The following is a 13,210-nucleotide window of genomic DNA, read 5'->3' on the forward strand; positions in this document are numbered from 1 at the left end:
CACGTGTTGTTTTCGTATCACTTCCAACAATTGTGCTAAGTATGGTTGAAATCGGTCCATAACCTGATATAGCTGCCATATAAACCGATCTTAGGTCTTGACTTCTTGAGCCTCTAGAGTGCGCAATTCCTATCCGATTTATCTGAAATTTTGCATTAAGTTGTTTGTTATGACTTCCAACCACTGTGCTAAGTATGGTTTAAATCGGTCCATAACCTGAATTAGCTGCCATATAAACCTTGATTTTAATTGATCTTAATTTCTTGAGCCTTTAGAGGGTGCAATTCTCATCCGATTTGGCTGAAATTTTGCATTGAGTTGTTTGTTATGACTTCCAACAACTGTGATGAGTATGATTCAAATCGGTCCATAACCTGATATAGCTGCCACATAAACCGATCTTGGATCTCGATTTCTTGAGCCACTAGAGGGTGCAATTATCATCTGATTTGGCTGAAATTTGGTTATTTGTTGTGACTTCCAATCTGTACTAAGTATGGTTCAAATCGGTCCATAACCTGATATAGCTGCCATATAAAACGATCTGGGGTCTTGACTTCGTATGTCTCTAAAGGGCGCAATCCGATTGTGCTCTAACTTTGAACAACGGATTTCCCATTACCTTCAACATACATGTTCAATATCGATCTATAGCCTGATACTTTAATTGGGTATGACAGAATATTTGTTACACTAGCCGAATGTAGAATAGCGTTCCAAGCACCTCGATCTTCTGCGCTCAATCTAAAATCTCTGATACCAAATTTCGAGGTGTCTCCCACCACTTGATCTTTCCATCGGGCTTTTGGTCTTCCCGGTTTGCATGTACCACCGTGTTTGTCTTCAAAAGATTTCTTCGAGGGAGCTTCTTCACTCATTCTGACAACATGGCCTAGCCAACGCAGCCGTTGTATTTTGATGTGTGTAACTATGTTATCGTTGTCATACAGCTCGTGGTTCATACGTCACCTATATTCTCCGTTATCGCAAACTGGTCCATATATTTTACGAAGAATCTTTCTCTTAAATACTCCAAGCACTGCCTTATCTGCTTTCACAAGTACCCATGCCTCAGCACCATATAACAATACGGGTATTATCAGTGTCTTATATAGTGTAATCTTCGTCTGTTGGGAGGTGGTCTTGTTTGTAAACTGCTGCCTGATACAGCTCCCATATAAACCGATCTCCCGATTATGCTTGAGGCCCTATAAGGCGCAATTCTTATCCGAATATTATTTTCAATTAATTTATGGTCCGAATGGGACTATAAATCGATATATCTCCAATAGCATAACAATTCGTATCCATTATTCTTTGTTTGCCTAAAAAGAGATACCAAGCAAAGAAGTCGACAAATGCAATCCATGTTTCTTTTCACCCTTTTTTCCTAATTTTAACAAAGAGCTCAAAATTCTCATGCCCTTGCAGCCTGGGAATTAATTTTTTTCCTCCAAATTTGTATTCTACGTAAAATTTCCTTTAATTTGAATACCATATTGCCTATATTCGTCGTCATTTCACTAGATGAAGAAAAAACCCGTTTTGAGGTCCCGAGTCCCAAAAACGGACTTCATATTCGTGTTCCTGGGGTTAATTTAGGAGGGATGTGAAAAAATTAGGATTTTTTGCCATTTTCACCATAAACTGCACTTTTTTGGGACGCAAATCTCCTATGATTTGGTTGACATTTTGCAAAATGATTACTATGACCGCCTACATCCATGCCAAGTATGGCCTGAATCGGCCCATAACCTGATATGGCTCCCGTTTAAACCGATTTTCCGACTGAACTTCTTTGATCTCTAGGCTCAATTTTTATCTGATTTGGCTTTGGCTCCAACATCTATGCCAAGTATGGTCTGAATCCGACAATAACCATATATTAACCGATATCCCGACTATATTTACTTCTTGAGAGAGTTAGTAAATCTCATCCGGTTTGACTGGAAAATTCCAGAATAACTTTTACAATGACTTCCAATACCCAAACCATATAAATAAGAACCGTACAAAGGACTTGACAAATGCGTTCCATGGTCGAGGGTACATAAGCACTTGTTTTAATTTTATTTATCAGGCAAATTTGTTAAAATTTTATTTTTTCTGTAGAAATTTTTTTATTTTATTTTTTATGGCAGATTAAGAGAATAATAATTTTTCTAGAAAATTTTTAAAAATAATATTTTGTCAAAATTTATTCTTCGGAGTGTTATGATTTGTACGTGTAGGGCCTGTGTTAAGCAGAATTTAACGCTTGGCTTCGTTCTTTTCTTTTAACACATCTCATCACAAAACACATAGTGTGGGCTCCCATATTCGTGTTCGTTTTAAGCAAACAGTGAAAAAAAAAATCAGTCTGGAGTATTGACTCGTGGGCAACAGACCCCCTCTACGAAACAGCGGCAGCAAATAGTTTGGCCGGCAATTCGGATTTTATCCAAAAAATATATCTTTGACATTTCGAAATAAAACACTCACAACTAACACATTGTAAGTAGATAGCAAATTAAAACATAAAAAGAAGGAAAGGAATAAACAAGTGTCAAACAATTAAATAATGGCGCTAGATCAAAAAATTGTGTTAAAAAATTACAGTGCCCTTTTATTCTATAAAAAAACGTGTGAGAAATTATTAATAAACACATACGTAAAACCATGGTGACCAACAAATTTGAGTGCGTGGGTGAATTTGCAACGTTTTGTTTTTGGGTTTTTATCTTCAACAAACGAAACGTGTTTGTTTTTCTTCATAAACTTGTTTTTATTTTTCTTTCCCAAAAAGTCTAATTATGTGGAAAAAATTGGAATACCTACTACGTGGTCTTTTTTTCATTTCTGACAGTAAAACATAGAAATATTATTAATTGACAGCTTCGTCGTCTGATAATGAATCTCTGAGATACCAAATGAAGAGAAAAAAAGAAGAAAAGAAGAAAAAGCGCGTGCATTTCATCTTTTCTGTGCAAGAGTGACCTTGATAACGTTTGAAGTGAAACTTGGTGGGGGGAAAAAACCAAAAAAACATACAATACATATGTATGTGCCGCACATTGTATGTAAACTCATAAATAATAACAATAACATAAAATGCCTAGTATCTCTCTTTCGAAATGTAGCTGCCTCAGAGGCAAATGAGAAACCTTTTAGGTTTAATATGGAAATTGAAGTGAAGAACTAGTATCGTGGAGTTACATGCAGCTAAGTCAAATAAAAGTGAGGTTTACAAGGAAAATACAATTTACATAGCTCCTACAATAACCACAGTAGTACCAATATAACACTTTTTTAAGGGCTCGATAATCACTAAAATTCTGCCTTGTCCAAACCTGCTTAAATTGTGGAGAAAAAGGACAAAATGCAGCACGAATAAAGGAAGTTTTGTGTACCAATATGCAGAAAATGGCTCTAGGATCTTGACAGGGCTCCTGTTGTATGCCGTGGGGTTAATGTACAACAGTATAGGTAGTAACTACTGAGCAAAATAAGCCTCTGACTTCTAGTTGACGACTTTATGGCTTTTCGTGGCACGCTGGAATTTTACTTAGGGCTTAGCTTCAGCTGTGTCTAATCCGTTACCATACAACAAAGAAATATAAATGCAATTGTACCACTTATATTTCGCCTGGTACTAACAAAAAAAGACGATGCAACCAATTGGAGATGATGAATAAGGATTGTTGGGATCCGGGTGTCAATTGGATCCCCTATAGCCCACCCACTCATACAATTTACACTCAACCAAATTTATTATTCAAAACAGCAGTTTTTGTCTATTGAAAATGGGAACGCTGTCATTACTGCTGTTTCAGCAAACATAAGGCTGCTGCATTTGCAAACATTTCGGGTAGCTAAATCAGCAAACAAAATCTGCGGTTTTAAGTACAACAATCTGCTGAAAAAATGCCATTTTTTATTTTACTTGTTTTGATTAGTTTAGACTTTTTTTAATTTTTTTTAGAAATTTTGTTGGAGGAGATGGTTTTAATTTGTCGAATATTACTGTAAGGAAGCTACTTTGTACATCCATTGGTATACATTTCGAAATGTGACTGAGCTCGCTCGCATTTTTTGTTATTGCTCTGCTAATGCGTACATGATTTAAATTTAGAAACTTAAAGAAAATAGATTATGTAAAGTATACATTCAGTGGTTAAAACTTTTAAAATTTTGTCTTTAAAATTATTTAATGAAATTTGATGTTTGAGACAGATAAGCATTATAAAAAAGACTTTAAAAATTTTTAGGCAAAATGTGGTGTTGCAAAATGCATTGAGAAGACACATGAAATTTTGGCTTTAAAATAATAATCTCGGGTTTAGGTTGTCTTCAGAGAGTTTTTCCCTGGAATTAAGTCAATAAAATTTAGTCTCTAAAAAAATTTATTGATTTTTCTATAAAAATTTTGTCTTTAGAAAAAAATTTAAAAATAAATTTGTCTTTAGAAAAAATTTTAAAAAAAATTTGAGTGGGATCCGGCCTGGGCTGAATTTTTGTCATTAGAAAATGTTACGCTGAAATGTCATCTTAAAAAAATAACTTCAGAAAAAAAAAATTTAGTAATGATTTTATTACAATTTTGTCCTTAAGAAAATAATTTTAAGGCATAATAAAGAAAAATAATTTTGTCATTTTAAAAAATTTAACTGAAAATTTTTGTTCAGACAAAATCAATTTTTGGGGATCTGACTCATCGTGGACGTTCTAGGGCTTAACATTTTACACTTTAGTTTTACCCATCCCATAAGGATTTGTTTATCCATCATAAAGATTTATTTATCCATTAAAAAAAAAAAAACAAATTGTTCACTTTTATTTTGCTTCATTATTACAGAAATTCTCTAAACACGTGTTGAAATTTACGACTTGATTCTCGCAGCTAGTTTTGCAACCGTTTAATAGTTTACTTACAAAAAACAAAATTATTAAAAAGTTTTCAACAAGTAATTGGGTTATCAGCCTTTGTACTTGCCTTAGTGATTTTGATTTGATTTGATTTCACATTCCATTTCATTGGCAATATTTTACAGGTCATTTCATTAGAGATTAGAAATAGTTGTTTTTGAAAAATAATGAACAATATTAATGTAAGCAAAAAATAAAGATAAACAAGTAAGAGCGTGCTAAGTTCGGCCGGGCCGAATCTTATCCACCATGGATCGCATTTGTCGAGTTCTTTGCGCGGTATCTCTTTTTAGGTAAACAAAGAATATTGATCGGTATATATGGCAGCTATATCAGGATATGTACCGATTTACGCTTAGCACAGTTATTTGAAGTCATACCAAAACACCCCATGCAAAATTTCAGCCAAATCGAATGAGAATTACGCCCTCTAGAGGCTCAAGAAGTCAGATCGGTTTATATGGCAGCTTTACCAGATTATCAACCGATTTGAACCATACTGAGCACAGTGGTTGGAAGTGATACTACAACACCAAGTGCAAAATTTTTGACCGATTAGCAGAAATTTTGCATGCGGTGTTCTGTAACGACTTCCAACAATTGTGCCAAATACGTTCCAAATCAGTCTATAACCTTATATAGCTTCCATGTTAACTGGTCTCTCGATCATCCTTGTTCGGTTCCTAGAAGCGTTAATTTTTGCTGGTATGACAGAAGTTTGGTAAGTAGAATAAAATTATGCACTTCAACTGAATTTATTTTGTATACATGGTTAGCAGCATCCAAAGCCTTCAGCAGAAATGTGCAAGCTCTCAATTACCAAATTCTGAAAACTATGCTCACGCACTCTCTTGCTTTCCGCGAACACTCTTTATATCTCCTTCTTTTGACAAAGATACATAGGTGCAAATTGACACTCTAATTCAGCAACGGGCACACAGAAACACACTTTTGCCACATAAGCCATAGGGCATGGGAATAATATTCAAAAGTATACGGCAAAAAGTTGAGCATATCATACATATATGTATGTATATGTAAGTTCACCTTATAGAACAGAGAAGAAGAATATTGTAGCATAATGTAGTATTAGTAAACCAATGACAATAATTAGTTAGCATTGGGTTAGTTAATGGGAGTCACAGAGAATGCTAAAGTTTTGTCAGAGCAAAGGCTAGAGGTGAATTGAAATAATAGATTTTCCTGCAATAATTATACACTGGCTTAGGTTATGAGCATCAGAGAGAATGTTAAAGTTTTATTAGTTTACAGACTAGAGGTGAAGTGAAATCCCATGCATTCTTCAACTGTGGTCAATGTGTTTGATGTTAGGTCATGATCCTAAGCTAAGTATTTCAAATTGGCGGTAATGTATAAAGAAAGGAAGAGAATGTAATGTTTTGGAAGTTATAAAGAGTAAGTTACCATGATATGAAAATTAAATAATGACTATTCAATACAAACATTGAATTAAATGTTGTTGTAGCCATTCACAATCGCTGCGAATAAAATCGAGACTAGATATGTGCGTCACAAGATTCGTAAGTAAAATTCGAAACCAATTACTTGATGGTGCCTGGTGGTGGCAAATAAAATCATCGTAAAAGAGCGAAAGTATCCTGTGTCTTTATATACAGTGTTGCTGACACGAAGTGTTACCAATTCAAACGACCACATGTGTTTTTTTTTATGTGAAAATATTTTTTATACCCACCACCATAGGATGGGGGTATACTGATCTAGTCATTCCGTTTGTAACAACTCGAAATATTGATCTGCGAGCCCATGTCTGCTATGTCCGTCCGACCGATAGCGGTCGAACGTGTAAAGCTAGCCGCTTGAAATCATGCACAGATACTTCTTTTTAATGTAGGTCGTTGGGGATTGCAAATGTACCATATCAGTTCAGATTTGGATATTGCCCCCATGTAAACCGATACCCCGATTTGATTTCTTGAACCCTTAGAAGCCTCAATTTTCATCCGATTTGGCTAAAATTTGGAACGAAGATTTGAGTTATGACTTCCAACATCCATGCCAAATATTATCCGAATCGGTCTATAAACAGATATAGCCCCCATATAAACCGATCCCCGGATTTGACTTCTTCACCCCCTAGAAGCTTAGATTTTCGCCCAATTTGGCAGAAATTTGACCCAAAACACTATCTTATGACATCAGTCCCAAGTTTTATCCAAATCGGTAAATAAGGTGATATAGGCCCCCATAAGTACCGATATCGCGATTTGACTTCTTGAGATTAAACTAATTGAAATACAAACTCACTTAATAAGGCTACATTTTTAGCTGTATCTATGGTGGTGGGTAACTAAGATTCGGCCCGGCCGAACTTAGCACGCTTTTACTTGTTATTGATTCAAATGACAGAAATATGTGGGACATGTGTAATCTAAAATTCAGAAATCCTATGTCTCTAAGTTTGTTGCAAGGTGCATAAATGTAATCTTCTGATATAATAAGTCCATACTGGCGTATTTTTTGTCCTTTCCTTGCTCTCTAAAATGGCCTTAATAGAAATGCCTATCGGATTGGCATCTAGACAATTTTAAAGTCACTGTCTGGACAAAACGAAGTGCGGAGCGAGATTTTTTAGCAATTCTAGGTTTACACGTGATTTATGTTACAGTGCCGAGTCTTTTTGTTACATCCATGGTCTACTACCGACAAGTTTGTACACGGCCCCAAAGCAGCTGCCAAAATGTTTACATTTACTTTGACGCCTGCAGTTGCGTTTTTCGGGGGTCACAGCTGCCATACCTTACCATCACTTGTGGTGAAAAATTACTTCGGGTGGCGGTTCGTAGGTGCAAATTGCGCTCCTACGTGCACTCGATTAAGTGAACACAATCATTTGGGGAGTTTTCGAATCGCTCAATTAGGAAAATTTTCTCCTCTGAGAACATGCTGTTCGGAAATTCACCTCGTTCGCAGGGCTGCCATACTAATTTGCTAGAAAATCAGCACTTTTGAAGAAAAAATCGCCATTTTCCCACAAAATCTTTTGGGGAGTTTTCAAATTGCTTAATTGCGAAATTGTTCTCTTCTGAGAACGCGATGTTCGGAAATTCAACTCTTTCGCAGTGCTGCAATTTGCTAGAAAATCAGCACTTTTGGAGAAAAAATCGCAATTTTCCCACAAAATAATTTGGGGAGTTTTCAAATTGCTCAATTGGGAATTTTTTTTCTTCTGAGAACACGATGTTCAGAAATTCACCTCGTTCGCAGGGCGTTAAGACTAATTTGCTAGAAAACCAGCACTTTTGAAGAAAAAATCGCCATTTTCGCTACTCTAATTTGTCATACCATCCATAATGGATTTATTATAGCCCGGGTTAAAAATACGCCTTATGTGATCTCCATCTATTACCATATGTATAGCACGGTTGTAAAGGGTACAATACTGTCCAATCTTCCAAAATTTTTCGACGAAATCAGATAAAAATGAGTCACCCATGCTGGAGATAGATCTATAGTGCAGATATATCTAGATGTGGTCCGATTTAGACCGGCTTCGACATGGGTATCAGGGGTTCAATGCCATATTACATACCAAATTAGTTCAAGAGTTCTAATCCATAGATCAAAATGGCAGCTATGTCCAAATTTTTATTGGGAGACTTGTCTTTATGGTAGCTATACGCATAAAAATTAACCCGAATCGGGTAAAAATACGGTTTTCTTTTAACTCAAGAAGTTAGATTGGATGATTGGTTGCGATGAGGGCTGTATCAAGATATAGCCTATCTTTGAACTTGATTGCCCATGGCAAATAAGAATTATTTGTGCTAAGTTTCAGCTCAATATATTAATTTTAAACGAGTTAACTTGAATTCTTTAGAAAACGTAAGGGCATGATGAGGTTCTCTTAGAATTTTATAACTTTAAGGGTACGAATAGAGGTTTCAATGTTTTGAAAGTGAAATAACAAAAAAAAATCACCTTCATCCTTCGGTTGTGAGTAGAAAAGTTAAAAAGAGAAAAGCATTTTTCATATTTAGAAAAAAAAACGGCATTTTTATAGTAAAAATCGGCACTTTGTTATTTTTGAAGGTAAAAATCGGCAAAACGCCGAAAAATCTGCAAATTTGGCAGCCCTGCTCGTTCGTGCAAGCGCAGCAACTCCTTTGCTCTTGGAGTCTAACTCTAACTTTTTCAAAACGACAGTCATTGTAGACAAAGCATAAAAGTAGTTCAATGTAATTTGTTGAAATCGGCGTCATGATGCAAATAAATAACGTTCGACTCTTACTACAACTTCCATCTCATTACATTCTCTGCTTTACAAGTAATTCATAACACATGATCATTCAATTACAGCCATAAGCCTCCAAATTCACCTCCGTGAATTACAGTTACAGCCTTCTATTCAACACTTGACCCACCACCCTCTCTCTCTCACACTCGCTTTTTTTATAAAGTGGTCAACAAATATGTAGCTGTAATTTTTCTACCAATACACACAGAATACACACGAATAACTATGCAAGGTGACTTAGATAAAATATGCAAATGTAACAGCTTTTTCAAAACCACGACAACATTGTCTCAAGTATACATGGTGTCTTTCTGCGTCAATCCTTTCGAAATCGACTATACAAAGAAGGCCTCTTATTTTTTAAGTGTTTTTTTTTGTTTTCATGTAATTTTTACTAGATTCTAATGGCGATTTTTATAAAGTTTGAAATAAAACTCTAACACAAGCCTAATAAAGCCTTTAAATAGATTTTTGTGATGGTTCTTTTAGGGAAATCTGTCAAATTAACTTATTTCAAATCTGCATTAAGTTTTGTGAATACCTGTGTTACAGATTTCGTTTAAAGTACTGTCAAATAAAACTATTTTAAGGCTTCATTACTTTGTGTAAATGCAACCGTAAAATTTCAAGCTTGTTTTTGTATTTCTTATAAAAAATAAAATGATGTAAAATAATAAAAAATATAAACTAAATAAAAATAATATTAAAAATTAAAAACCAAAATTAAAGCAATAAAAAATAAACAAAATAATACATAAACAAATAGCAATTAAAAAAATTTAATGATAAAATAAGAAGTAAACAAAATGAAAGAAAAAACAATAATAATAAAATGACGAAAAATGATAATAAAATAAGGAAAAATAATAATATAAATATTGAAAAATAAAGAAAACAAGTGGGAAAATTAAATTGTATATATATATATTTATGCTTTTATTACACTTGAAATTGTTATTTTTTATCGTTTTATTTAAAAACATATTTATTTAAATTTTTAATTTTTTTATCTTTTGCTTTAAAAAAAATTAATTATTTAAATTTTTTTTTGTTTTTAATTTTGAAAAAAAAATATTTATATAAAATTTTAATTTTTTTCAATTTTGAAGCTTTGTATTTTACATTTAAATTTTATAAGATATTATTATAATAGCTACATACAATATAATCTATTATTAATTTTAATATTTTATTCAGGTTAAGGACATACATATTTATTTAAAAAATGGCAGCCACGAATCGTAAGTTTCAAAAAAACAAAAATTTTTTGAAACCCTGCTAGATGATGTTATTAATTATTATAAAAATAAAATTTTTTATTAATACCCTGCTAGATGTTGTTATTAATAATTATAAAATTGAAATATGCTACATAAACATCCTACTTACCTTTTTTCTTTATTTTGCAGTATGAGTTTTAAGTACGCCTAACGATAGCATGAAAATCCAAGTAGCTTTCATTGTTGCTCTCTTCTTTAGCCTGATCCTGTTGTTTTCCTATCGTTTCTAGTTTACTATCTCTCTCTCTCTCTCTTTCTCTCTCTCTCTAAATATTTATATATCTTGTGAGAATGGATAACAGCGCATGTTTTGTTTTCCTTCTAAGGCTACTGCTGCTTGCATTGATTGCAGTTTAAACAAATCAGTTATTACTTTACCCATAATGTGGACTACGGTGTAATGCACATAAAGAAGAGACAGTTGACTCTCTCTTTCTTACTCTCGCTGTTCGATGATTATTTACTCTCTCCTAAAATGAGAAAGCAAATGTCAAAATATCAAATGTCGTGTTTTCTTATTTAACTTCAAAGCAAAAATGGAGGTTTACACTTTAATCAATGGAGAAAAAAATCTTCACACACTGAAGGTTAGTCCCAATAAAACTAAGTGGTTGCATTAAACCCTGGTCGCTATTATGGGTAAGAAAATCATAGGATTTTTCAAGCTAAAGGCTGGTACTATACCTTTCTTTTTTTTTTTTTTTTTTTTTTTGGACTTTAATTGAAATGGCAGAGTACGACTCTATATGCCAGGTTGTACTTCCGAAGTTGGTGTCCCCTCCAATTGTATATAAAAACAAGTGTAATAAAATTACAGAATTAAAAACAATGTACAGTTATAACTGTACTGAGTATAACGATGACTATGCACCGAATCCCGAAGCGTCCACTTCAGACGAATTCTAAATGCAAAGTGATACCTTTCTTTTAGCATTGAAAGTCAATGTTTTTTCGCCATTTCTTTTTGAAACATTGCCAATATTTCAATTATCACATAACACTTGTATCAAAATTTTATCATGAGTAATGAGGGAATGTCATACTGAATGAAATCAGGAAGTTTTTGCTTCAATATCTATTAACGAAGAAAAGTTATCGCGAAAAGATATTGATTTTTAACGCGAAAAGATGCAACAACAGTAGCGGTAAGAGGAAAAATAACATATAGTAGTATGCGTGCTCACCAGTCTTCTTATTGATTTCCAAACTTGTATCTATTGCACTTGTTCGTAAATAATTCTCCAAACTGCCTGCGTTGATTTCCATCTTTCATTTTCTTAAATTTTCTAATTCCTTTTTTCTTCACTTTCACATTTTAGCCACTATGACACAACAAGGTCCTGCCTTTGATTCCAATTGCATGACACTGACACGTTTTGTGCTGCAGGAACAACGTAAATTCAAACATGCCACCGGTGATTTGTCTCAATTGTTGAATTGCATACAGACTTCCATTAAGGCTATTGCCTCGGCGGTTCGTAAGGCTGGCATTGCCAAATTGCATGGTATTGCTGGAGATGTCAATGTGCAAGGTGAAGAGGTGAAAAAATTGGATGTTCTTTCCAATGAGCTGTTTATCAATATGTTGAAATCTTCCTATACCACCTGCCTGATGGTGTCCGAGGAAAATGAAAATGTCATAGAGGTGGAGACTGAAAAGCAGGTTTGTAGAAAACACAAAATCTTTTTTTGTGTGCAACAATTTTTTAATTATATTTTCTTTTGTAGGGCAAATACATAGTCTGCTTTGATCCCTTAGATGGTTCCTCGAATATTGATTGTCTGGTCTCTATAGGTTCAATTTTTGCCATTTATCGCAAAAAATCCGAAGGTGCTCCCAGTGTTCAAGATGCTTTGCAGCCTGGCCGTGAAATTGTTGCTGCTGGCTATGCCTTGTATGGCTCGGCCACCGCCATTGTTCTGAGTTTGGGTCCTGGTTCAGGGGTAAATGGCTTCATGTATGATCCCGCCATTGGTGAATTCATTTTAACCGAACCCAATATGCGTGTGCCCGAAAAGGGTAAAATCTATTCCATCAATGAGGGTTATGCGGCCGATTGGGAGGCCGGAGTCTTTAATTATATTGCTGCCAAAAAGGATCCCAGCAAAGGCAAGCCCTATGGTGCCCGCTATGTGGGCTCTATGGTTGCGGATGTCCACCGTACCATTAAATATGGAGGTATTTTCATCTATCCCGCCACCAAATCAGCTCCCAATGGTAAATTGCGTTTGTTATACGAATGCAATCCCATGGCCTATTTGATGGTTGAGGCCGGTGGCTTGGCCAGTAATGGCAAAATCTCTATTTTGGATATTTTGCCTCAAAAGATACACGAAAGATCGCCCATATTTTTGGGATCCAAAAAAGATGTGGAGGAAGCGCTTAGTTATTATCAGAAATCTTAAAAACAAAAAAAAAATAAAAAAAAATGTGATTAGTTTTGGACTTTAACTCTTGTTTGAAATTTTAAATTTTTGTCACGATTTTTTTTAATTTTACAAAAAATAAATAAATTAAAAAAATACTAAACATTTTTTTTAATTAGGCTCTAAATGCTACTCAACTTTAATTTTCAATCAATATTAAAAAAAATCCATTTTTAAGGAATTTAATTCTTAGGCGAATTTACAAATTTTCAATTTTTCAAAAAACAAAAAATTATAATTTAGCCATTAACTACTCTTGCTTTGCTTTTCCAAGACAATATTTTCTTTTTCGAATTTTATTTTCCCAAAATTCTCTTTTTTA

General features: G+C 34.1%; 1 protein-coding gene across 2 annotated transcripts; it reads left to right on the forward strand.

Moving 5' to 3' along the window:
• The first annotated feature begins 2,336 nt into the window (after positions 1-2,336).
• Positions 2,337-12,913, forward strand: LOC106081387 (fructose-1,6-bisphosphatase 1). Of its 2 annotated transcripts, XM_059364745.1 has the most exons (4): positions 2,337-2,493; positions 10,379-10,422; positions 11,781-12,124; positions 12,190-12,913. In XM_059364745.1, the coding sequence occupies exons 2-4, from the start codon at positions 10,407-10,409 to the stop codon at positions 12,865-12,867; spliced, it is 1,038 nt and encodes a 345-aa protein (XP_059220728.1). In that variant the 5' UTR covers positions 2,337-2,493; positions 10,379-10,406; the 3' UTR covers positions 12,868-12,913. The 2 variants fall into 2 exon arrangements, with proteins under 2 accessions (XP_059220728.1, XP_013098752.1); XM_013243298.2 differs by lacking the exon at positions 10,379-10,422.
• Positions 12,914-13,210: the final 297 nt, after the last annotated feature.

This window comes from Stomoxys calcitrans, chromosome 3, assembly GCF_963082655.1.
Source record: "Stomoxys calcitrans chromosome 3, idStoCalc2.1, whole genome shotgun sequence".
NCBI classification, from domain to species: Eukaryota; Metazoa; Arthropoda; class Insecta; order Diptera; family Muscidae; genus Stomoxys; species Stomoxys calcitrans.

What these genes read in the sequence shown, in the direction of transcription:
- LOC106081387 (XM_059364745.1), top strand. An exon ending in AGGTGGAGACTGAAAAGCAG is followed by an intron (nt 12,125 to 12,189) that starts GTTTGTAGAAAA and finishes TTTCTTTTGTAG; the next exon opens with GGCAAATACATAGTCTGCTT.